The sequence below is a fragment of the Falco peregrinus genome, chromosome 5, assembly GCF_023634155.1.
Source record: "Falco peregrinus isolate bFalPer1 chromosome 5, bFalPer1.pri, whole genome shotgun sequence".
Lineage (NCBI taxonomy): Eukaryota > Metazoa > Chordata > Aves > Falconiformes > Falconidae > Falco > Falco peregrinus.
Window position 1 is genome coordinate 29,835,629 of NC_073725.1, and position 24,157 is coordinate 29,859,785.

The window sequence follows — 24,157 nt, forward strand, 5'->3', positions numbered from 1 at the left end:
TTCTCTTCTTCTTCTTCTTCACTCTCTCTCTCTCAATCAAGACAGAAAAAACCTTTCTTCTCTCTCAATCAAGTCCAGTCTGTGCTGGTTCAAAAAATTCAAAATGTGGCCACCCTCTTTGTAGATTTTCCTAACTGATAATGAAGAATCTAAAACTTTTAAGACATTAAGTCACCATTTAAAAGTTGAATGTGTCTTGAGAAACTTGTATGGACAATAATACAGAAAAAAAGCTTACACTGATGTCTTGGAAGGAGGAAGATGCAGTGAATATCCTAACAAAACCCTTTGACCTCAGCATTGCTGGTGCATGCTGTGTTATACAGCAGAAGGCGTTTTGAGGTTACTGTGAAGAGAGAGAAATACATCTGAAGAGCTTTATTTTGAGGCTCTCCAGAGGCTGTAAGCACACCAGAAGGCTGCAGAGGTGCAAAGCAGTGATATCCTTAAAGCACTGAATTGCCTGTCCTTGCCTGTGCCGGCGTTCCCGAGCCCTCCGGGAGGCAGGCTGGGTGCCAGCATGCTATGCAGCACCTTGGGCTGCTTTGGTTTGTGCCTATAGATGCAGCCCCCAAGGCAGTTCAGCTGACTGAGCAGTGGCGAAGCACAACGTGCTTCTCTTCCACCCGGGCAGCCTGTCTCCTTGGCTGCAGGATGACAGAGGTATGGCGAAAGAGGAGGAACCCGGCAGGCATCCTCCAAAGCCAAGGGACCATACCCCAATGAGCAAAGGTAGCACGCCTTTGCTCGTGGTCATCTGCACTGAAGGAACTCCATGGATTTCAGTTACCAGTCCTGATTTCTGCTCTGGGGGTGAAATGTGCCCCTAAACACAGTGATGGGCATTCTGTATGCTGCTGGTAATCACAGTTTTCAGTCCATGTGGGAAGAAATACTATAAAAATCAGGACTGGCAAAGGTACTGAAGAACATGAGGCCACTCCCTTCCGTACATCCCTCCAAAGCACTTTCAGGTATGTTTTTCCTCATGTGGTTTTAAAGATCCTGGACCAAACAAACGTTAACATGCAGGGCTGAAGGTCTGAGACCATGCTGAGGCTCAGCTGGAGGGGTTGAGGAGTGAGGGGAGAGAAAATCTTTCCTACCTGTGGTAACCGAGAGGCTGAATCTCCACAGGAGAAAAGACAGAAGGTTCAGAGCCTGCCCGCTTTCTCCTGTGCTTTTCCAGAAAGGAACAGATTTTGATTCCCAGAGGAAACAAAAAGACAGAGAAATGCCGAGGGGGTTGGATGTGGAGTTTGAAGAGCCCTCAGGCAGGTAGGGGATGGCAGTGGCACCGGCAGGGTGGGCTGGGATCAGGGAGAGAAGAGCAGTGCCAGCAGCAGGGCACTCCAGAGGATGTAGAGGCAGCCTGCTGCTGCTGCGCACCTTTTGCATCAGCGTCAGTCGGCACAGAGTTAACAGCAGCTTTGGCCATTAGATACTTTTTAGGATTAAAGCAAGAAGGAAGGAGACAAGCTTGCTTAGTATTCAGCGAGCCCCTGTCTGGGTGCTCTTCCCCATTTTCTCTAGAAGTAATCTATTACCACATCTCAAGAGAAAAATGACCCCAATCTAAAGATTAATGGAGCAGTGTGTGGACGTTTCCAGTGATGTGTATGAAACTCAATTTTTTTTTGTCTCTGTACGCACTGAGGTGTCCTTTATCAGCAGATCTCTAGATCTTAAAAACTAGGCTGATTATTGAAGAGGGCAGCAGTCAATTTAGGGCACACAGTGTTTTCTTATGACGGAAGGTTTGCTGTGAAGTGCAGTAATTTATGTTGATAAATTGTGGCCGTCAGAATGTCTAGATCATTTCATAGGATGAATTTCTAAACGTACATCTCTAGTTTTGGTGGGGCAGTGGTGGGAAAGGGGTATTTGTTTGGGAGACTGGGGGGAAGATAACTCCTGCATGTACCGTTTCTTGAAATGCAGCACCGGACTTTCACATGTTCCCAAAATTGGCTCGTTGTCAGCTTAAACCCTATTTTTTGGTTTATTTGGTTACCAGTTTTGGTTTAATGTGACAAGTGAAAGAACTTTCATCCTCCATAACCAAGCTGCAACAAAAATGGAAGAGACTACATGATGTCAAGATTGCGTAGTTTTTGCATGCTAGCTCTTTCTTAGCAAAGGGGTTTTTTTGGTTTGGAGGGGTTTTGGTTGTTTCGGTTTGTTGCGGGGGGGGTTTATATGCATGCCAAAATGTAAAGCCAGCTTGGCTCAGGCAAGGTATATCTAAGTGAAGCAAGCTGCCTTCATTTAATCAAGAGGCAAGAAGAATTACCATAATTGTTGTAAGAAAAACTGCTTTGGGGAGAAAAGACAGGAGTTTTCATACCGTGTTATTGATGTGTCTTACTATCATTAAGGTCATAAATAAAGAGATTAATTTAAAAGGAGAAGGGCTTTGCTAGGCTAAGTTTTGTCTTGTTTTGCTTGGGTTTTATATCAAGAATTAAAGGCACTGATGTGTCTAGCTGTTGTTCTGAGAGGTTACAAATTTCTCTGTCATTTTTCCATCATGTTATACGGCCAGAGATTTTAAAAGGAATCTTTTGGACTTCGATTGAGCACAACACAGGCTGGGTACTGAAGTTTTTCTGTTATCAGTGACATGTCTGTGTGGACTTAGCTTAAGCATATGATTTAGTACTTCTCTGAACTGTAGCTTGCAGAAAAGAACAGTGAACTAGACTAACTAGATAAGGTCCAAATTAGGTATGAAATTACCCTAAAGATGGGTGTGCGTATGTCTTGGAATTGCAGTTGACCCTAAAGATGACAGTGAATCTACTCAAACGGCCTGAAGATTTGTGCCATTTGAACCTGATCTCCCTAAGGAATGATAGAGGGATCTACCAGGTGTTTTCAAAGCGAGAAGTGCGTTCAAAGCTTGACCCATCACGACCCATCTGGACTTGCAGAGCTTTTGCAACGATTCTGGATTACAGCCTTCTATAAAGCGTGAGGGTTTGGAGTTCCAGGATTTTCAGTGGGGCATACGCTGATATTAGTCCCATTAGCAATTAACGGGCTTTGAGGGGGTGGTTTGGTGTTTTAAATCCATCATGATTCCGTGCAGAACTTGTTAAAGTACTGGTGTTAATGCTGCATCAAACTGAGCGTGCTGTGGCATATGGTCCAGTGCTAGTACCTGTAGAGGAGCAGAATTTAATAAAAATAAAAAAGATTCCAACATTTGGTTTCTGCTCTGGTAGAAAAGGTTTCTGTATTGACAGACAACTGGCTGTGCATGTCATTTCCCAACCTTGTCCCCTATGACTGTTACACAGAGTTGCATGCACAGATGCAGCAGAAGGAAAACTACAGCATAACCTGTTCACTGACGACGGCAGTGCCTTTAGGCTGAACGCAAGTGCCGCATATTCTTATGAGAGCTTGTAAAACCTTCCAAATAGCAGCGACCAGTAGTGGTTTCCAGCATGTCTCCCAGAGCTCTGGAAATGGGTATTTTCCTCAGCACAGAGTAACAGCCAGCTGGGATTTGTTCAAGTTAAGCTCTTTCCTCCTTGATGCATTTTACTATGTCCACTTTTGCCACATGTGTCTTCAAGTCGGTATCATTTCTCCATTTTTTGTTTGTTTTGGTTTGTTTGGGTTTTTTTTCCCCAAGACTTCAGCGTTTTACGTTAGTGGTCCAGAACCTAACAGTCTGCTGAAAATAAACTAAAATGAGATGTCTCTGCTGGGCATGTACCATCTCCTAAAGGAAACACATGAGACACTCCAGATTTTGAGTTCCTCATCTTCCTAGCAGAAGGAAGTTTCCCCGAGTGTTACCTTTTGTTTCAATACAAAAAAGGCTGATGGAATCAATTACATCTTATTCTTCTCTTTTGACCTGAACGAAGAAAGCCCAAAAGCAGCAGCACATTTTTGCCTGGTACACTGCAATGTAATTGCATCATTCGATAAAAATTGCAACTGGCTCCACAGTGTAAGGGAGAAGGGAATGAGAAGCTGGCAGGGAGCTCAGGCTCTCCTCACACGGACAGGAGGAGCAATGTGTCAGGGGAAGCATGGGCAGGACCAGCCCCTGGGGTTGTATTCTCGTTACCTTACCTGTTCGCCAAATGTGCAGGGGGAGTAGACTGGCAGACTCTTAAACTTATTAACTGTTTTCTATTTGGGGAAGATTAAGTTTTGAAGGAAAACATCCAGTAATCACTGTGGTACTATTTATATCATCATAAACTTCTGTCAACTGATTTTAATAATGATTATTATTATAAAAACCAGCAACTCTTATCTCTGCCACTGCACACGTGCTGTAGTAATGAGAACTTTTCCTTTTTTTTGCCTTCTCACTTCTGCTTCTTCGCACAGTACCCCGACTTAACTCATTTTCCTCTCCTGTTCCCCCCTAGCCGTCAATCACTGTCACATTACTTTGCATCATATGCATCAAGAAGAGCAGCTTTTTCCATCAAGTAAGCCAATTCTAAAGCTGCCTTCCCAGAGGCTACACAGATTGTGCAAGCTGGAGGAACTCGGGAAAGAGTAAACTGGACAATAACAAAGGCTCCCAGAGCTGCTTCTGCCTGCCAATCTCTCATGCATGTATTCACACAGTGCTATATATAGGGCATGCCTCCAGGGCCAGGATCGTGGTATCAGCTCAGCGCACAGACCTCCTATCCACACCATTAATCACAGTAGGGAGGAGGGAAATGGCTCATTACACTACATCAATGATATTGTCCGTCCTGTCTTCTGCAAATTACAGTTCTCTCAGTGTTGCGTTCAGCATCCCCTGACTTTTGAAGTCCATGATCCAAGAGAGGGAACAAAACTTCTTAACAGGAGTGTTTACCTGTGGGCAACAGAGGTTAGCCAGCAAACCGCAAGTTTAGTGAGTTTGGAGTGCTATAGCAAGGCCAGCTTTCCAAGGGATGTTTTTTCTGCTGTTTAAATCTTTGGTAGCCTTCCTTCCCTCTCTCAAGATGAGAGCTCTGAGGGAGTTTTTCTGTTCTGCAGCATTGTTTTCAAGCTCCTCAGCCTGCTTCCAGCATAGTTTGTGTGTCTAACACCTGTAAAGCATCCTTTATGGCTGACTGACTTCAGGTGGATTTGAGGAAGAGCCTTCTGCAGTATTCTGGCCTTCCTTACAGATCCCATGTGTTGCCGGGAGAAATCCTATGCTATTTATGGGTACCCTTTCAAAGCAGCATGCGGAGATTTATCCATCTGGCTGCCGATGATGTTAGAAATCATATAACTACATTTTTGCTCACAGCTTTTAGGTTTGACACTTTATTGCTTTCTTTTCTGCTTATGTACCTGTAAATGAGCCCTGTACTTCAAAATCTGTGTCATCCAGGTTTCACTCTGGCACTTGACAAGACAAACCTCTCGCCGTCTGCTGCCCTCACTGCTGCAGGGCTCATCCGCATCAGTTCTGTACAGACCCTGCAAGGTTCTCCTGCTCTTCCTGGAAATACTGTTCTGATGTTTATCTTGGTGTTCTCTAAACCCACCCTCCAGTAAGGTTTAAGCTCTTCTCAAGACTTTCTTCCTGGCTGATTTTGAGGATAATTGCAAAGTGCTTCCCTTGGTCTCGTGAAGTCTGCATTGTAGTGGGCTGGCATGTGGTATTATTTTGATGGTCTTAAAACAAGCCTGCCTGTTTCTAGAAGAGCAGTGCTGCCTATTACGTAACAGACATACATTTTGATAGGTGACCGTGCCTTAAATTACAAAATAGATGTAATCGTTCAGTCATCACCAAACCTGATGTTGGGTCCAAAGCTTGCACAAGGCATCTCTAGGTTTTGAGGGCTATCTTGGAGATACACTGGCCTCTTCCATATCAGTGGAGGTCTTGTAGCAATAGGCAGTGATATAGTCCTAAAGTTAGGATACTAGGAAGAGTATATGTCTAGCTACACATCTTTCAAGAGGTGAAATAGACTTGTAGGTCTCGCTTGCTTTGAGACTTCTGCATTTGGCTAATTATGGAAAGTGTCTACTCTGACTGGAATATTCCAGGATTAATCTTTAGATGTGCCAGTATATTCTCAGGTACTTCTGCTTGCTTTGTAAGCATGTAGACATCAGATTTTTTTATATTTTTTTTTTTTTAATCTGAGTATTGCAGAACATTTAGGATAGCAGAACATAGAAGAATTCAAATGAAAGGATTATAGCTATATTAAATTTTTCTGATGAGCATTAGTCATAGATACATCCATCTTCTAACGCACTATGCAGCACACTTGTTGAAACTACTGGTAGAGAATCCCACAGCGGTAGTTAAATGAATGTTTATAATTTGGAAAGACTATGTGCTTTATTATTGATCTGCCTTATCTGAAAGTAGAAATTCACATTGGGATTTTTTTCAATTTTAAGCAAAGATACCTAGTTAAAATAAGTTTAGAAACAACAAAGGAGATAAACCTATGATTCTTCCCCCAGGATAAAGAGATACTCGCTCATACTCTTATCTGTTTTAACTGTACTTATTTCCTTTTCTAACACTTACAGCACACCTCTAAAAAGTTGCATTAGTCTGCTGTAGGTGACAGGTTAATCAGAAACCTTTTACAGTGTTATTTTTTCATCCTTCAGATACTTTCAAGAAAGATGTAAACTTAAGAGGAACTTAAGCTGCTATCACTGTTTCTAGAACTAACAGAAATGTTTTAATTTCTTAAAAAAAAAATCACTTAAAAAGTTATTTTTTGCAAAGTCTGCTTTTCCTCTGAGACGTTTTTGCTTTCAGTAAAATCTTCCCTATTTGCAAAATAAAGAAGTATTTCACATCTGGTGATTTTAGAGAATCAGTTAGATAATTAACATCTGTGAAATTCTACCTGTGTAGAATTTGTGAAGTGACTACATGACAAGAAAGAGTGGAAAATGTTGAGTACGCCAAATGGTGAGGATGGGAAAAGCACTGTCAAATAAGATCCAGTCATATTTAATAAGTTTGATTTTGTGTTTCGGACAGGTGGCTTCCTTAGCTGTTGATGGGAATGTTTCTCCTACAGTACCCCTCAGACACTGATAATTAGTGAGGAATGGCAAGTGTTTGAAGATGACAGTAACTTCAGGTGTGGTAAGGAACATCCCAGGCTATAAATTGGATTTACTTTATGGAAGCTCCTGATAGCCTAAAAAGAGAGGCTGTTTGAGGATGTATTTCCTTACTTGGCAATTGCAGCCATCATGGTTTTTCAGCCTCAAGTGCAAGAAATTAGGTGGTGTTGGCAGGAGTAGACAAGCTGTAATGTAGTGGGCTTAGTTTATTTTACATGCAGCTACCGGATTTGTAATTCCTTTTCCTTCCCAGTTCTTGCAATGTGTTCGGGGTGGTTTATTGGTAGGTTAAAAGCCAATGTCAAGTCCCCCGTACAGTAAAAGCGAGAGCCTGCTGACATGCATCACTGTGCCATGGTGTGACTGTTGCAATCCATCTTGACCAATGTGTTTGAAAGTTGAACTACATATAATCAATCGCACTCTTAAAACTTTAATGTCTTTGACTGCACCATGTAGCACTACATTGATTTAGCGGTGCGTTCGGCCTCTGCCTTTGAGGGTCAAGAGCCTACATCACCTGGGCTGGGCCATGCCAGACACGGTGCTGTGTGATTAATGCCTGAAGCCTTTAATGCCGCTCAGCCCAGGCAAAACGCATGGCAGAGCCCTGCTTAAGCAGTTCCCTGGAGGAGAAGAACCAGAAGAAAACATCCCCCAAACCATTTAATCCTTAACAGTCACAGGGCCTGGGAATGCATGACATATTTCCGAATGGAGAGTATGAACCACTAGCCACTTTGCAAAAAGCAGGGGCGGGGGGGGAGACTTTCCAAAGGTCAGGAGGAGGAAGCGCACCAACATGAAGAGCGTTGTTCATATTGGAAATCATTACTTGAAATCATTCGGACTTTTCCAGAGTGCACAACCAACTATAGGATCCTCAGTAGCTAGTTTTCCACTCGAATAAAGTCTTTGACAGTTGATGAGACTTTATTCTTGTCTTTAATAATCAATCTCCCTTTTTTGATTTTGGGGACAAACATTATATAGAAGCTGTTTGTGTTCAACAGCATTGACAACAAATCTGAATGTTGCATCCAAAAAAAGACCGCAGAAGCAAACAGACAAGAAGTTTAAAATGAGCCATATGCACTGACTTACAATTCATATACATAGCAGGTACTATTCCTGTGTCCTTCCTGGGGCAAAGTGCTCTAATGGTGGACAAAGCGGGTATTACTACCAAAAATAGCCTTTGCTGTGTCATACGTTACATGTTTTGTTGGAATTTTTTTTTTTTAAATGCTGACTTGGAAAGAAGGAAGATTGAAAGACACAGCAGGCAACACTACTTCAAAAAACTCCTTTATTTTTTGGAGGACAGGGAGAGCCATCTAATCCAATTGAGCAACTCTGAACTAAAACCAGTGTGGTTTGCAGTCTCCTGTTGAATTTCACGTTCTGTCTCAGGGGTTGCAGCAAATAAACTTTGCTGGATTCCTGTGAGCGAATGTGGAAGGACTGCAGCTCCATGAATGTCAACAAATGTAAGTTTACCATGCAAGTTTGAAGACAAATGGAATAGAATTAATAAGCATCAGTAGTGGCTTTATAATTGAAGTAATATAGGCATTAGAAGTACATAGGATATTAGTAATCATATTAATTATTTGTTAACAGAAAGACAAAGTAATAAAATTAAAAAACAGAAAGCTTAGTTATTCACATGCAGATCTAGGGGGACATTTTGTAACAGAAATAATTGCTTTTACTTCATCCTCAGGGTGATATGATCTGTGTCTAATTGTTTTTCCTGAAGAAAGCAGAGCAATCTAAAATTCTAAGTAACGCAGAGCAACTGTAGGAGTGAAAATAACCACATTTTAGAAACCTCTTACAGCATCCCACCCCAACGCGGTGAAAGGGAGCAGTGCTGCTAGGGAGGGTAAAGATAAATGGAATTACTTTTCTATTAGAAGTATAATAGACTTTATTAGTTAGTCACCTGTGCTCAGAATAGATCAGCTGTCAGGGAGAGCAAGTAGATGAACATGTACCTTGTGAGCTGTCAGGAGCAGATCAGTGTGGGTTTTTTAAATAATAATTACCCGCTTCCAGAGAAATGTTTTAGACAAAAGCACAGCTGCTTTATTGATGATACCTTTTGTGCATAAGGATTAATATTCTAGTTTGTTCTTTTCATTTTTCCATGTAAATGTAATATCATATTTCCATAAAACTCTTTTAGGAAATGGTGCCGTTCGCTATTAAAGCTTGCATAATAAAATTGTCAGGGATTTAATTTGATTAAAGTTGGTGATTTGTAATAAAGTGCTAGTAACTAAGAGGGGCTGCTGCTCACCTTCAGGGCTGGTGATGCCCTTGCCCTCTGCAAGCCACTGTTCAACCAGCTGTCAGGCTTTGGGGTGGCAGGGCAACCAGAAGGTATCAGCTGCTTTTTTTTTCTTCACCCAACCCAGAGGGCAAGGCAGCTGTTTGCTGGTGGACCTGGTGGTCGGAGGAGCAGTCTGAGCACCAGATCCACTATTCTGGCAGAGTTTGATAGCCTGTGTGGTCTGGCGACTTGATTGCCATGAGGTCTGGGAGGAAGAAACTCTTACACCCGGTGGTCCAGGGAGTTCTGTGGCACAGATGTGGCTCCTGGGGGCCACCCAGGAGTCTGAACAGTGCAGCCACGGATGGGTTCGTTCTGGTAGGGGCTGGACATGGGAGGGAAGGGTTTAAGTCTGCAGTATGTTGAACCCCTCCCAGAGTTCAGAAGATCTGCTTTGATCTTCACTGTTGTAACCTGGAGTGTTGTATACAGCCACCTTTGTTCTGCCACACATACTGGTTCCAGCCCGCTACCCTTCGGCTGCTCTGCGTCCTGCCCCTCCAAAACATGGCAGAAGCTGGGGTTAAGGATGGAGCCTTCACAGAGCTTTGTCAGATTAATTTAGTGTTGGCACTGTAGCCCAGTGACAGAGCAACTTGTGCCGTAGAACAGGACTCTGGATGTGGAGCCGAGCTAGCGCTGGCAGCAGTGGTAAGATGGAGAAGCTAGTCTGCTTAGATTCATTTTTCAGGGCTGGCTAGAGACTGGCTTTAGATCAGCTCCCTTAGGAAAATCACATCCCCACTGCAGTGGAAGGAAGCAGAGCAGTGCTGAGTTCGATGGCAGACTCAATGCTGGGGACTCTTCCCACGCACCGGTGGGCAGCAGCAGAGGTTGGCTGGGACCGCTGTGCAGTGTTTATGGCAGCGCTGCTGTTCTCCGTGGTGCAGATGAGCAAGATCCCCATTTCACCCACGCTGTGTAGGTATTTACTGAGCAAATATCCACATACCTGTATTTCAGCTACAGGCCCGGCTTGAATGTTACAGGAATAATCATTGTATCTGCCCGTTTTTGTAAACCATGGGAACAACAGTACCAGATGGAAGCTGGAAGACTTGTATTATGCATGTGTTTTAAAATCCTCTTTCACTACCTCTTCTTGTGAATTTATGAATCTAAATGTGACAGCATTTATCAGGATTCCCATGAACAGAAGAGGAAAATAATTAAATATGTGTTCTGGTTAACTAATACCACACTTAAAAACCCCTTGAAGGATAGGTTTCTTTGAGGGGTGTTTTTTTCATCTTTATATGAAGTGCTGGGAAATGACTGTAGCTAGAGGCAAGATGCTGATCAAGGTCAGTCCTAGATCCGGTTGCGTTGGAAAGCTTTCTGGTGCCAAGTTGTTTGAAGCCTGAGTACATGGCTGTAGCCTGCTAGCCCTGAGATCTGGGACAGGGAAATGTTGCCTCTCCTTTCTCTTCCCCTGGCTCTCTTCCCTGCCTCCAACAGCCCAATCACAAGGAACGCAGGGGGAATTTCGCTCCTTTCTGCAGCACTGTGGGTGGTCATTTGCTAGGATCATTTGGAACAAATTTAGTAGATTTCACCCTTAGATGCATCATATCAACTTGGCTGTGTAGCAGCTTTCAAAATAACGAGTATTTTTAGGTTCTTTGCTGTCATGTCAAACCAGAGCTTCAGACCTAAATGCCGAGACAGAATGCCATTGTTTTTAGCTAATCTTGGGTTTCAGTGTTATACCAGGTTGCCATCCTCAGCTTTGTGTGACTAAGTAACGACTCTAAATCATGGAAAGATGATAGGATGATGTGCGCTATGAATTGTCTTACAGGTAAGCTTAGAAATACAACAATTCATTAGCTGATGCAGCTCAGCCCCTTAGCTGATGCAGCTCAGCCCCTTGCTCTTGCCCCCTTTTCTCATGAGAATAGCATTCTTTATCTCACAGCAGGAACTAGAGACAGACCAAATTAGCAACAAGTTACTTTGTCTAGATTATATGCCGGATCTCCACAGTAGTGACTGTCAGACTGAAGCTGTATTTTATTTCTGCAGCTGTTTCTTCACTGCTCTAACAGTATTATTAATAGTACCTGTCACTTATACAGCCCCTCAGAGTTGTAGGTAGTTTGATAAACATTACACAAACTTACTGGAAAGCATAAAAAAAATGAAGTAAGCACTCTGCTTCTTACTGGCTAAACTAAATTCTGTAAATTAGTTCATAGCCTGACTTTGCTTTTAGCTTAGTGAAAAGAAAAAACTGCTTCCAGACCAGCTAGTTCCCTGACTTGCTTTATACTTAAATTTTTGGTAAATCACATCTGCTATTGTAGTATTGGTACAGCTTTATCGTATCTAGTCTAGAAAGGCACTACTGCAAACAGTATATCCATGTCAGACGTTCCGGGCCACTTTAAGAGGCCAAAGTGATTTTGAGCGAGCACTGGTGTACGTCTTGTTAGTAGTGCTACGATGCTACTACTAGCCATGGAAACTTCCTGCAGTTAATGATTCTTGTTGCTTTTGGAGAAGCAGTAGTAGCAGAAGAGACATTAATGTAGAAAGCACTCTATTTTTTAGCATCATTTTTATCAGCTTCTCACTTTAAATTGCCACAAGCAGGTGATGTGACAGGAGGAGTCTGAGCTATTCTTACAGTCCCACCGTGATTACAAAGCTGGAAAAAATATGTGTGCTGGAAATAAATGTGAAAACTTCTGACATCCATTTGCACTTCTGAAGGCTCACCCAGCATAGGTGGTTTCTCTCCAGGGCAGAACACACAGTTCTGTTAACATAATTTTTCTCTCTTTTAAAATGAAATTGTTAAGCCTTGACAGCCAGTGCTTGTGTTGTCACCTCCCAAATTGCCACCGAAGTGGGGCCAGGCAGCCCAGAGCCTGCCTTTGCCAGCACTAGAGCCAGTGGGATAACCTGCCTGCTGGCTCCCCTTCGCCCCGTATCCTCTCCGTGCCTTCGTGAGCCCTCTCGTACCAGTCTGCTGAGCTTACAAACCCACTGTTCTGTGCTACAAAACCAGGTACCAAAAGTTACAATAGTTGTAAAAATTGCCCCATACCCTGCCCCGTGCACTCTTGGCTTATTCAGAACTCCCCTCAGCCCTGAGGTGACCTGTGCCATGGCAGGCCAGCCCGTCCCCTCCCAGCAGACATGGCAAGCCCTTGTGGCGCTTCTGTGTTGGGTTACTGTTGAAAATAGTTCATGTTTTATTGTAAATTACTGTTATTTGCAACTTCCAGTTTTGCAGTTCCCGCTGCACAGAGATCAAGGACCCAGTTTTTTCCTTTGTATCCATCAGTGTAAATCAAGATTAACTCCAGTGAAGTCAGTCTAATCACAAGAGTAAAACTAGGAGGAATGAAAGGAAAAATCAGTCTATATACTATTTGGTTTTTATTTTTAAATAGCAAAATTAATGCTGCTGTTCTGCAGACACAGGGTGACCTGCAAAGTACTAGCTCATGCGTTACTAATGCATCTCCATTTAAATGCAGATTTTTGCTCCCAACAGAGAACTTCAGGGAATCCTCTCCAGATAAACTGTAATAGGATACCAAATGGTAATTCAATATTTCACTGTAACTTGTGTTTCAGTTTATTGATCTTAATTTTCTATCATTTTGATGCAGTATTTGGCTAGGGGGAAGAGGATTACATTCACTCTAATAAGGCTTTTAATTAATAATTAATTATTTTTATATTCCAAACATCCATGCCAGCAGTAGCAATCTGCTTGCATTCTGATACCTATTCCTGTTTTCAGGGGTGGAAATCACCAAGGTGTGACTTTGCATGTTGCAGGAAGTCATTGAGACAAGAAGCACAGTATAGATACTGCGGGATCCATGTGGGACACGCTTCGCGTGCCGGTGGTTTGTTCTCAGCCGTATGTGGTAACAGTAGTAAGACCCCGACTTGTTGGTGAAATCAAGGGGGACACTGGTGGGGATGCTTGTGTCTTCAAGGGCTTTCCTATGAGCTTCTATTTGCCTGCATGTCGTCAGATAAAAGGCATGAGGCATTACTGTTCTGCCATTCTCACACCAAAATCACTTCCTTCACTCCTCCAGCTCCTCGGTGGGGAAGGACTTGCACCTCGTAGGCTCCACTTCCAGCATGACCATTAGATACTGCAGGGAAAAGCACCTCTCTCGGTTGTCCAGATTTCGCTGTGGTTTTGGTATAGACGTAGGAATAACCAGAGGGCCTGCTTGTTCTATTAAGCCTTTCAAATTAATGACATCATTTGCTTTTGCCATATATGGTATGTTTAAGGAGATGTTTTTTCTCTATACGTGCCTCTCCTAAAGTGCAGCTTATATGATGTACATGAGACCTTGATATGAGCTTTCTTCTGCTGGACTGGGGTTACATTCAAGTGTCCTAAATAGTACAACGAAGCCTACTAGATCACGAGTACAGTTATTAAGAGATACTGAGGATTTCTGTGGCACCTAATACGTCGAGACCCAGTATAGTTAGTTAGTCCCCATGATATCTCAGCTTCCAGGCTGAAAGCCTGCAGCACAACGGTGAACACACTGCAAGCAAGGCTGAGGTCTCTTCTTCAGTACAGGCAATGAAAAAATACATCTCCCAGCCATGGTAGAGGGATAAATATAAGAGGTTTTAAATTACATTTTTAGGTTTGGACTTTATTTTTTTTATAATAGCTCCATTACTTATAGGTTGCATTTTGTTAACATTTCTGAATGTTATTCCGGCAACCATAAGATTTATCAGTTTTCAATGTCTTAGATCTGTGATTAACAATTTCTGCATGGCATCCTTAGAATTGTGTGTATATATATATATATAAAAAAAAAAAAGTATCAGAAGACAAGCAATAAGACAGTGGCAACACGCAGTCAGGGTTAATGAGACCGCCTTTGTCATATAATTTGGTCAGCAAAAGGGATGTCTGAGAAATAATGATCTTTGTGATTACGCTCCTTTGGGAAGCTCACCTATGAGCCCTCAGATTTCTTCTCTAAATTATTTCCAACATTTTCAAACCCTGACAGATTCAGCCATGTGCTAAACAAAATTAAAACTGCTAGAAAAACATTCCTCCACTACATCGAAACAAGCCCTGCCTATGACCACATTTAGGTCTGAATTAGTGCTTCGTTGCAATCCATCAGACAGAAATGAGAATCTTTTGTTATTGGTAGGAACAGGGCAGACCATAAAAATCTCTCATAATGAGTTTGCGGTTTGTTTTGGGCTTGTTTTGGTTTTTTTTTTTTGTTGCTGTGTCATACTGTCCTGTCGTGTGTCCCCTCCCCATCCCGCCTCATCTCCCCACCACCGGGAGAAAAAAAAAAAAAAAAAAAAAGAGCAGGAATAGCATTTGCTTTTAGTTCTGAAGACCAGAACTGTCAGACTTCAAAACCACACCACAGAACTACTACTTACTTACCTTCTCACGTAAGCACAATGACCCCCATTGCTTTACTGGAAGGCATGGCCACCTAGGCTCAGTGCCACTGAACCACACAGTCATTGCAGACGGAGAGCAATAAGAAATAGTATAATTATGCTGGAGAATCTGGGTAGAGTATTTTTCTCATCAACGGTCTACTATCAATAAACATGGTTTGATTTGAACCAAAGCAATAGGCAAAGTTTCAGAGGGATAAAAATGTCTTAACACTGCTAGAAAAGGGCAGATTCTCATTGAAAAAAATAGAACTACTGTTCGTCTAAAAGAAAATTCTCAGTGATCCAAAATAAAATTACTTTCAATTACAGAAATCTAAAAATCCTAGCGTTTTTGAAATTTAGATTTAAAAAATAAAATCACTATGTGAAATCCTTTATTCAAACAATTTTTGGTACTATACAAAACTATACTGAATATTAGAAAATAAAAAGGTTGTTTTCTTTGGAATGCACTTTAGAAAAATAATCTCAATAGCGAGAATGGCTTGGGTTTTTTTGGTAATAGTTCTTTTTGTTTCCCCCCAAGACATAAGCTCTTGCTAGGTCTTAAGAGACTGAAAACCATTTAAAAAAAGGGAACGTATCAGGCATGAACTGATAAAACTTCCCACTTCTTTGACCTTGCAAACTTCATATCATAATGCATGACACAGCAGGAAGTTTTCCTAGAAGCAGTAGGTATGCACATCCTTTTATTTCCTTTACTGGCTTAAACCTAGTTTTTCACATTAGTTACTGTTCATTTATTGAATGGAAAGTATGCATTTTTAATTATGTTAGTTGAAATGTTGGCTGGTTGTGAAACCAAGTACTTGGAACTGGTCCATTTGAGCCCTATGAATCAGCAGTACTGTTTTATAGGTTTCGCATTTTTTCACTTCAAACTGTGATCCCTTGCACAAAGAAAATCTGGTGGAGAAAGATAAAAGGCTCCATCTAGTGGGCAAGAACTTTTTATTTCAAGAAAAAAAAAGGCTCCCATTTTTACTTAATTTTATGCATGAAAAAATACTGCTTTAGATTTTGTTTCATTAAGCTGCCATGTTGTTCTTAATTCTTGCCTTCTACAGAGCCATTATTTCATATGCAAAGCTGAAACAGAATTATTCTGACATTCTTGAGCAAGAAGTGATAAATGATACTAAATGAGTGGGTTTATACAGAACAGTTGATCCACCAAGTTCTTCCTCCCCCTCATCACCTTCAAGCTCCAACATATAGCAACCAAAAATGGGTAATTTGTGTGTTGGCAAATATTTTAAACTATTTCAGGTTCTTTCCTACTTAGAAAACTGACCGGAAAGATTTATAACTTGACCATGACACTTAACGCAGTATTTTGGGAGACTTTTATACAGGGAATTCTGCCTGCACGTTACCTCACCTTCACTAAATAACCTGTTTGCCTGCAAAGGGTGAAATCTGGGTTCTCTGGCAACTCAGTCCAGCGCATCAGCTTCTGGCAAGGTGTAACCCCATCAGCCTCCGCTGTCCCTTCCAGAGGCAAACACCAAAACTCATTTGTCCTGGCATTTGTCTAGGAGCCTGCCTAACACTAGCGCATGCGTGTGTGTCCAAAATTACCCTGATAGAATTGAGCACCTTCATTTTAGGGACATAATTGATGTAGTACAGTACTTCCCCCACCCCCCCCACCCCCCAGCCTTTGCTGAACTTCTGCACTGCATTGCAGTTATGCTCCAGCCTCCTGAGAGATTCAAATGGCAGGACTCTTCAGTTTAAAGCAGTAGTGAAACTCAGGTGTTACTCTCATTCCACCCAGACACAGCTAGCAGCTGAAACCTTGTCTTCAGTTTGTTTCAGGCTAAATAGAAGAGTGAGAGCAGGAACAAGTAGCAACAAATGCAGATTTGGCAGAAGAGACACTGAACCACATTGTATATGCCCTGCCTTTTGTCAGACTGTCTCTCATTGTCAAGCCATACAGCCTGGCAGGATCAATTCCTTCCGTGCAGCAACGGGTAGACAGTCTAACATGCACTGTAATACGTTACCACACCTACATTTACTATAGCCCATGTTTGCATCCACAACTGGAATATTTGTTTCCTATGCAAGTCACAAAACAGAGCTTAACATGTTGTTTTGCACACTTGATCACAGGGAGATCTCTGTTTGCAGTGGGCTACTTGATAACAAATCCAGAGGATTCCTCCTTCAGTATTAACACATGATTTGGCAACTCTGACAGGCCACACAGACTCACTGATCTGCCTGAACAATTCTCCCCAGCTGCAGCTCTCCTTGTATCCCCCATGGAAATGTAACTCTGTCACCAGTGAAGAAGAGCTGTCATTTGGCTTGTTTTACAGACTAAAACGAAGAATAGTCTCAGCATTCTTGCTCTGAACCTTTATATGAGCAAGGACTAACACAGAACTGACTAGTCTTACAAGTGCCTTTGGGGAAGTTCATACATTCGCAAAATGCAAGCAATGCCATCTCCAAAAGCGAGGAAGTTGAAGATAAACTGCATTTGAGTTTTTTTGTTTAGGGGCAGCTTGCATCTTTAGTTTCAGCTTCTAAAAGTCTACGTAACCCTTAAAACACATCAGCTAAAACAACACAGAACAGTTGTTTAAAACGTCATGGAAGTTTCAGAACTATCGTTACAACTGTTAGATGGGTTAAATCTCCTAAAATTCACATTAGCTATTTGTTAGAGTAACACTGCTTGGTTTCTAATGCACATAGACACCTACCTCACTAGGTAGGCAACCAAAGAAAAGATGCAAGTCACTTACTTCAAACCAAAAACTGTTAAATAATACCTCTTTTAACTGTGACCTTTGCTCTAGAACTGTTCCCGTTTTAAGAGATTACAGGCTTTCTGCCGAGTTGAAGCAAATCCCATATTTGGACCTACAGTAAGATCCTCTGCCTCATGTTACTTTAAATACCTTGTCTAGCACTGGTACTTGAGCTGATGCTAATGAAACGCAAGTTTCCAGATGTGAAACTCTGGGGAATATTCAACAATCTGCTTTTGTAATAATCTGCTCTAAACTCAAAATGCTAATTTGGGGATTAAGTATTAATTTATTCCCTTCTACAGGTCATCAGATAGTTCACACAAGCCTTCTAATTAATATTAAACATAGCTATTTTAGATGTTGTTTATCTGTGTTTGATTTACTCAGCTGTTTTTTTCCTTTGTGGGAGCAGCAGTCTTTACAATAAATGCACATCAATGCATTTGTTTCAGGACTACCACTAAGTCTCTTCTTTGTTTTTCCTAGCTAACCAGGTGCTGAAGTTTGGAACACTCGTCAGTACTTCCAACACCTACGATGACTCCGGGATTGTGACCATTGAGACAGACAAGCCTTTGCTGTGGACAATGGCTATCAAAATATAATCAGCTACAGCTGCCTCTTCTGATCTGACTCATATTACTGCAAAATTTCACAGAATTAAGACAATAAAGCTGTTCCAAAAGACACAAGCAGGCACTGGTTTTACGTACTGGACGGAAACCAAGTCCGAAATAAAAGTCACTGGAAATCAAATCAAGATCAGTAGCAATAAATGAGTATTTCACTCTGGCACCTCACATTGCTTAATCAGGACACCCAATACTGCTTCTCTATGGTTAGCTCAGACTATTTTTGCAAAGTATTTTATTCCAACACTGAACTATTTCTTCCCCTTTCTTCCCCTTTTACCAAAAGGAAATACAGTACACTGCTGCACACAGTATAACTGTGATAGCACTAAGAGTAGTTAATCTCATTTTCCTGTCCTGGTTTGTAACACATGTAGGTGCTGGTGAAGGTTTCTCAAGAGTAGTAACTGAACATTTCTACTTAGGAAACAAGTTTGTGTCCTGAAGAAGCTTCAGTTTTGCTCTAGTACCAATATCCAATTTCCCAGTATTAAGTGCTTTCAGTCTGTAATAGAAGTAGCATTGTAACTTCTGCAAATACCAGATGCTTACAAGAAGTTGTTTGGAGTGAATTATAAATCTCTTCATCTCAATCTGAGGAGAAAGAGCATTTAATCTACCAGAGTTTCTGCAGGCTTAGTATTTAAAATCAAAATACTCAATCATTTCATAATGGAAACTTCCAGGTCAACAAATGCTGAGCCCTTTATTCTACATGGAGTTGTCTTATAGAACCAGTACCCCAATCAGGTGTGTATCCTATCCAACAGCACGAGCCAGTTGTCGCTTAGCGGAAGGACTGCCTAGTGTCTCTGACAACTACATTAACCTCAAACTGTGTACCTCAATAACCAGGTAAGTTTGGCTTTCTTAATTATGCCATCAGAATAAGGACTGTCAATGCAAGTTCCTTTATTTGAGGAAGGTTTTTTCCAGTCAGGTACATAATACAACCTAACAGGACTTCCAAATGCAGAAAGGAATTAGGGGTAATGATGGTGATTCCAGAAATTAGTGATGAGGATTCTAGCTGATAAACTTTTAAATCACCGCTTGAGAGGATACAGTAATGCTGTTTTCTTTCTGTCTACTTTTTCTGGAACAATGCTGTTTACTAAACAGTAAATTAAGCACTGGAACAGCTTCTGTAAAGAGACTGTACTGTTGTCACCCTTGGAGGTTTTCAATACCCTACTGGACAAAGCCTTAAACCAAAACAACTAAAACATTCTACTAAAAAAAGCCAAAAACCTGTAATGTAGACAGGTATGTTCGCATACCCTTCAGAAGAGGAATAAGATGACAAGAGTGTTTGAAAACCCAAACTGAGCTTGTTTAATAGCAAACAAGTTAAAGCTGTGAAATCCTTGCAGCAAGCGTCACAACGTCTTGTTCTTCACAATGAATATTCAGCCACCTCTGTTGAGAGAACAAAGTAATCAGTTTCAACTAATCAGGTATGATGAAGTGATCCCATCTGAAGTCTAATTTATGCTCCCACCGTTGCCTTGTTAGCACAAACATTACTACCCTTGCAGCTTATCTCCTATTTTCAAAAGCTTCTCCTTGCCTAGAGGACCACTCTTATAGGTCTAAGCAAGCCACAAGTCACAGTCACAGAATAGCATTTAACCTCTTCCAGTGCTAGAAAAGGGATTGCATCAGCTCTGGAGAATCTGCGTTGTTTTAATTGGTAGCGTTAATGTGTCAGTACTGCGGCTGCCAGTCAACTTAAGGGTCAGGTTTTTTATGCTGCAACATTAATTCCAAAAGGTATTTTACAGAATGCAGTTACACATAAAACAAAGTTTCAAACACATCTAGCACTCAGTAAAACAAAACAAGACCAACTTTGTTCCATGCCCTGTTACCCTCCAGCACACTCACCCAGTGTTCTCTATCTTACCACCCATACTTTTACTTTGGATACCCAAATTATAAACTGGAAACAGTAAAGAGCACATAAGATCCAAGTAAAGGTAAATGTTCTATGGTCAAACACACACAGAGGAACTAGAAATAAAAGTATTTGATGTTCAGTTTTTAAACAGAACACTCAAAAAAAAACCCCTGAAGAACTATGGATCTACTATTTTGCAGCATTCTAAATGAACAACCTACTCCTTATCAAGTCCTTTGAATCATGTAATACCTGTTGTATTACGCTAACACATGAAATACACAGATAATAAAGCAAAGTGGATCCTGCAGGGCTCGCTAACATCCTCCATTTAAAATTGAACAGGTAAAAACAGGAGTTAAATGTAATGAAACTGAAGGTCATATTTACTTACACAATGATGTTGTTGATTGGGATATGGATCAGTTTGACAAAGAAACCAATAAATCCCATTATCGCAAAGCCTATTGCTGTTGCCATGGCAATCTTCTGGAACTCTGCAAACCCAAAAAATATGGCATACAGGAGATGTGCACCACAGTGACCAAAGGAGAGATCTCTCTTTGGAAAATGGTACTGTTAACACAGGAAGCAGTTCAAAAGCAAACTGCACTGACACTGAGAAACAAACACACTTTTTCAGAAGACAGATGAGATTTTAAGAGAGAAGATGCTGCTTTCCACACAGCATGGCTGATCTCAGTTTTTTTAAACAATGAGCAGAATCAGAAATACCCACAGTCCATAAAAATTTATAACTTGTATTCCATTACTTTTCCTTCATAATCCCCAATACAGTATCAAAAATGGAAAAGCTGCATTACAGCTGTCACAGGAAGACAGCAAGACCCCGTAAAAATAGACTACTTCAGTGGTATGCTCAACTATTTTAAGACAGCAACCACAAAGTGGACTAAGGTCAACAGCCCCTCAGAACCCTCCAGTCTGACAATGAAGTGCCTCACCGATCTCAAAAGATGTCAGTAAACTTCATCCTGAGCACGTGAATAAAGCATCATAACTACTACCATTATGGACAACCAGGTGCATTCTGGTTATGATTATAGCTTCTCTCTAATGCCTTTCGAAAATTCCCCAAACCTTCTCTTTTAAACAACACAGTTCTTTCAATCAAACAGTTGCTGACAACTGAGAAGTACTGAATGGGCACTGCAAAAAGAAATCCTAGCTCCTTTTGAGTCTCCTAAAATGAAGTGTATCCTCCAAGGTCATGTAACAAGCAGCTTCCTCCAGAATTTTCCTCAAGTTGACAGCAATCAGTCAAACCTGATCATTGCATTTCTCTTTTCAAAGTGCACAAAAGTTCTTCTCAGATCAGTTTACCTAACGCATGAAAATTATTACTTGCCCATCTCAAAGTCATTAATTTCAGCTACTTAGCCTATTTCATAAGGTGAGTTTTAGTACCACTCACGCACCTATGTAAACACCAGAAAAGGATACACTTGACTTTATTATATATAGAACCATAAGTCCATTAATATTTGAACAGCTGCTCAAGTTTAAATCTCATATGGGAAGCTGAGACACATTCAGCTGAGAAATGAATCAACGTAAGTCACATGTGGAAAAGATACATGGTAGAGATATAAGATGAAATAAGGATTGTGTTCTGGGGTTTTTTTGTGTGCTTTACCTTTCCTGTCAGGCTTGGTGCATCTTTTAACCAGTCGTATGGAGTCTTTTACAAACTGACGGCTGGGTTCCACGAATTGCATTACCTGATCCATGATTACCTGCAAAGATAGATTTGGTATTGGTGGCACCACGTATATACTGAAATACAGATTTTTTTTTAATTACACAAGCAGAAGCAGCAGCTACCAACAAAGTTTGTAAACACTTAAGATAACTTCAGATGTGGTATTCCAACCTACCTGGACTTTAACAGATACGTCCACTTTACAGAAAAAAAAGACACTGTCAGTTACCAAAAATATTTGTAAAGACTTAAGATATTAAGTCCAGTTAGATTGGAATACCACATTTGAAGTTAACAGATACGTCCACTTTACAGAAAATAAAGATTGTCAGTTACCAACAAAATTTGTAAAGACTTATGATAACTAAAAATAACTAAAAAATACCGTATTCCAACCTAACTGGAATTTAACAGATACGTGCACTTTACAGAAAATAAAGATTCTCTAACAGTAGATAGACACGAGGACCTATGCCTGCCTGCAAAAATATGAAAAATTATGCCTTTCAGCATAAAAGGAGAAAACAGCAGCTCCATCACGGTTTGCTTTCAGCCGATGCCCCCCCACGCCGGTTTCTGAGAGCACTACTGAAGGCATCCGAATAGCCAAAACCCACCCGTTTCAAGACACACGCATCCCCAAGCCCAAACTTGCTTTTTTGAAAAAGACACACCACGGCCTGTTCTCGTTCCCAACGCAAGCGCCTGCCAGCGCCGCCACCCCGGCGGGACACCGGGTCGCGACCACCACGGCCCCCCGAGCCGGGGGTCCCTCAGCGCCAGGCCCCCTCCCCGCGACACCAGGCCCCCTCCCCGCGACACCAGGCCTCCTCCCCGCGACGCCCGGCCCGCCCAGCGCCCCGCGCCTCGGGACGGCCTCACTCCAAAGGCTCCCCCCGCCCCCACCCGGGGGGGAGGGCTAGGGACCCCCACACACCCCTCCCCCCCCCCGGCCCTGCCGGTCCCTCAGCCCCCGTCCCCTCAGGGACCCTCACCGCCTGCGCTGCCGGCTGAAGGCCACGTCGCACAACAGCGGCAGCCCGTGACGTCACCGCGCCGCGCGGCGGGGCGGGCTTGTTTTAGGAAGAAAAGAGAAGATTTTGAGGGAGGGGTTGGGGATTTTTTTTGTTTGGGTTTTTTTTTTTTGGTTGGTTGGGGTTTTTTCATTCCGGTGTGTGAGCTGGGCTGCGTCAGCGTCAAGGCCGGCTGGGGCCTACTGAGGAGGGCGGTGCGGCCTGGTGCCGCGTCAGGGGAGCCTGGGCGCAGCCCCCCCCCCCCGCATGTCATGCCGGGGGAGGGGGGCCCCAGCAGCACCCCCCCGACATGTCCTTCAAGGGGGGAGCTCCGCAACCCCCCGGGGGGCTGCCGGGCCCCCCTCGCAGGACAGGCCGGGGGGCGGCTGCTCACCATGAGCCGCCCAGGCCTCCCCTCATGGCGGCCCATGGCCGGCAGCCTGTGCTCGGGCTGAGGAGACCTTGTCGGTGGGGCCTGGCAGGGTTAATCCGTCTGTAATTTATCCAAGCAGTGCTGCTGTGGATGTTTAATGATAAATTTGCTTTTTCAGGGTAGGTAGTATATGCCAGAGGTTTGTAGCGGGGAATCTAGGGAAGGTGGTAGCAATGTAAGAAACGCTTAAAAAATGGGAAAGATTTTACATGGCAGTGCCACAGGCGCAATGTGGAATGCTTCGTTGTGTGAGCGTGTCAAAGGAGGCTAAAGTGAGCCCTTGCTGTTTTCCAAAGGCTCGTGTAACAAGGAAGAGCAAAGATAACGTGTATGGATTTTTATCCCTAATCTGCTTTTGATACTCTTTAATTTCAGTCTAGAGCTCTGTGCCTAGTTGGCTGCCACCTGTGAGTGCATATTGAGTGCCCAAAGGTTATTAATTACTCAGACCATGGGGCTTTTGCTGCCAATTAGGCAAAGGCTTGGCTGATTTCAACTCACTGTTCGATTTAAGTGTGCACAAAATATTTTTGGGGTGTAACTTTTTGCTGACAGCCTTCATTGACAGATAAAGTACCATCACATCGCAGCAGGGGGTTATTGAATATTCCACAGATTTTTTGGCAGCAGTCTTCCTTGTCTTTGCCCACAGGGCAAGTCCCTCAGTATTACTGATGTTCAAATACAAGCTTTCTCTTTGGCTTTGGAGGGTTATTGCACTTGGCTCCGCTGCAAGTCTTTTCCAAAAGCCTGGCTTTGAATTGTATTTTGCTTTGGATTAGACCTTGTCTAGCACTATGCCTCAGATGGGGCCATAATTTTGGTGACTATAGT

At 42.3% G+C, this 24,157-nt stretch overlaps 2 protein-coding genes across 6 annotated transcripts in view; one reads left to right on the top strand and one right to left on the bottom strand.

Moving 5' to 3' along the window:
- Positions 1 to 19,258, top strand: part of TPK1 (thiamin pyrophosphokinase 1) — a 313,129-nt gene extending 293,871 nt beyond the window's left edge. For 4 of the 5 annotated variants that reach the window (XM_055805374.1, XM_055805372.1, XM_055805377.1 and 1 more), the window contains one exon: positions 18,109 to 19,258. In XM_055805374.1, the coding sequence (XP_055661349.1) occupies positions 18,109 to 18,227 (119 nt within the window). In that variant the 3' untranslated portion in view covers positions 18,228 to 19,258. The remainder of the gene's footprint in view (positions 1 to 18,108) is intronic. The other variant, XM_055805376.1, reaches the window with a different exon arrangement.
- A 307-nt stretch (positions 19,259 to 19,565) lies between these two features.
- Positions 19,566 to 23,027, bottom strand: SEC61G (SEC61 translocon subunit gamma). The gene is made up of 4 exons (XM_055805378.1): positions 22,873 to 23,027; positions 21,812 to 21,911; positions 20,549 to 20,651; positions 19,566 to 19,673 (listed from the first exon to the last, which is right to left on the bottom strand). Exons 2-4 carry the CDS (start codon positions 21,903 to 21,905, stop codon positions 19,664 to 19,666), a joined length of 207 nt encoding a protein of 68 aa, XP_055661353.1. The 5' UTR covers positions 21,906 to 21,911; positions 22,873 to 23,027; the 3' UTR covers positions 19,566 to 19,663.
- Positions 23,028 to 24,157: the final 1,130 nt, after the last annotated feature.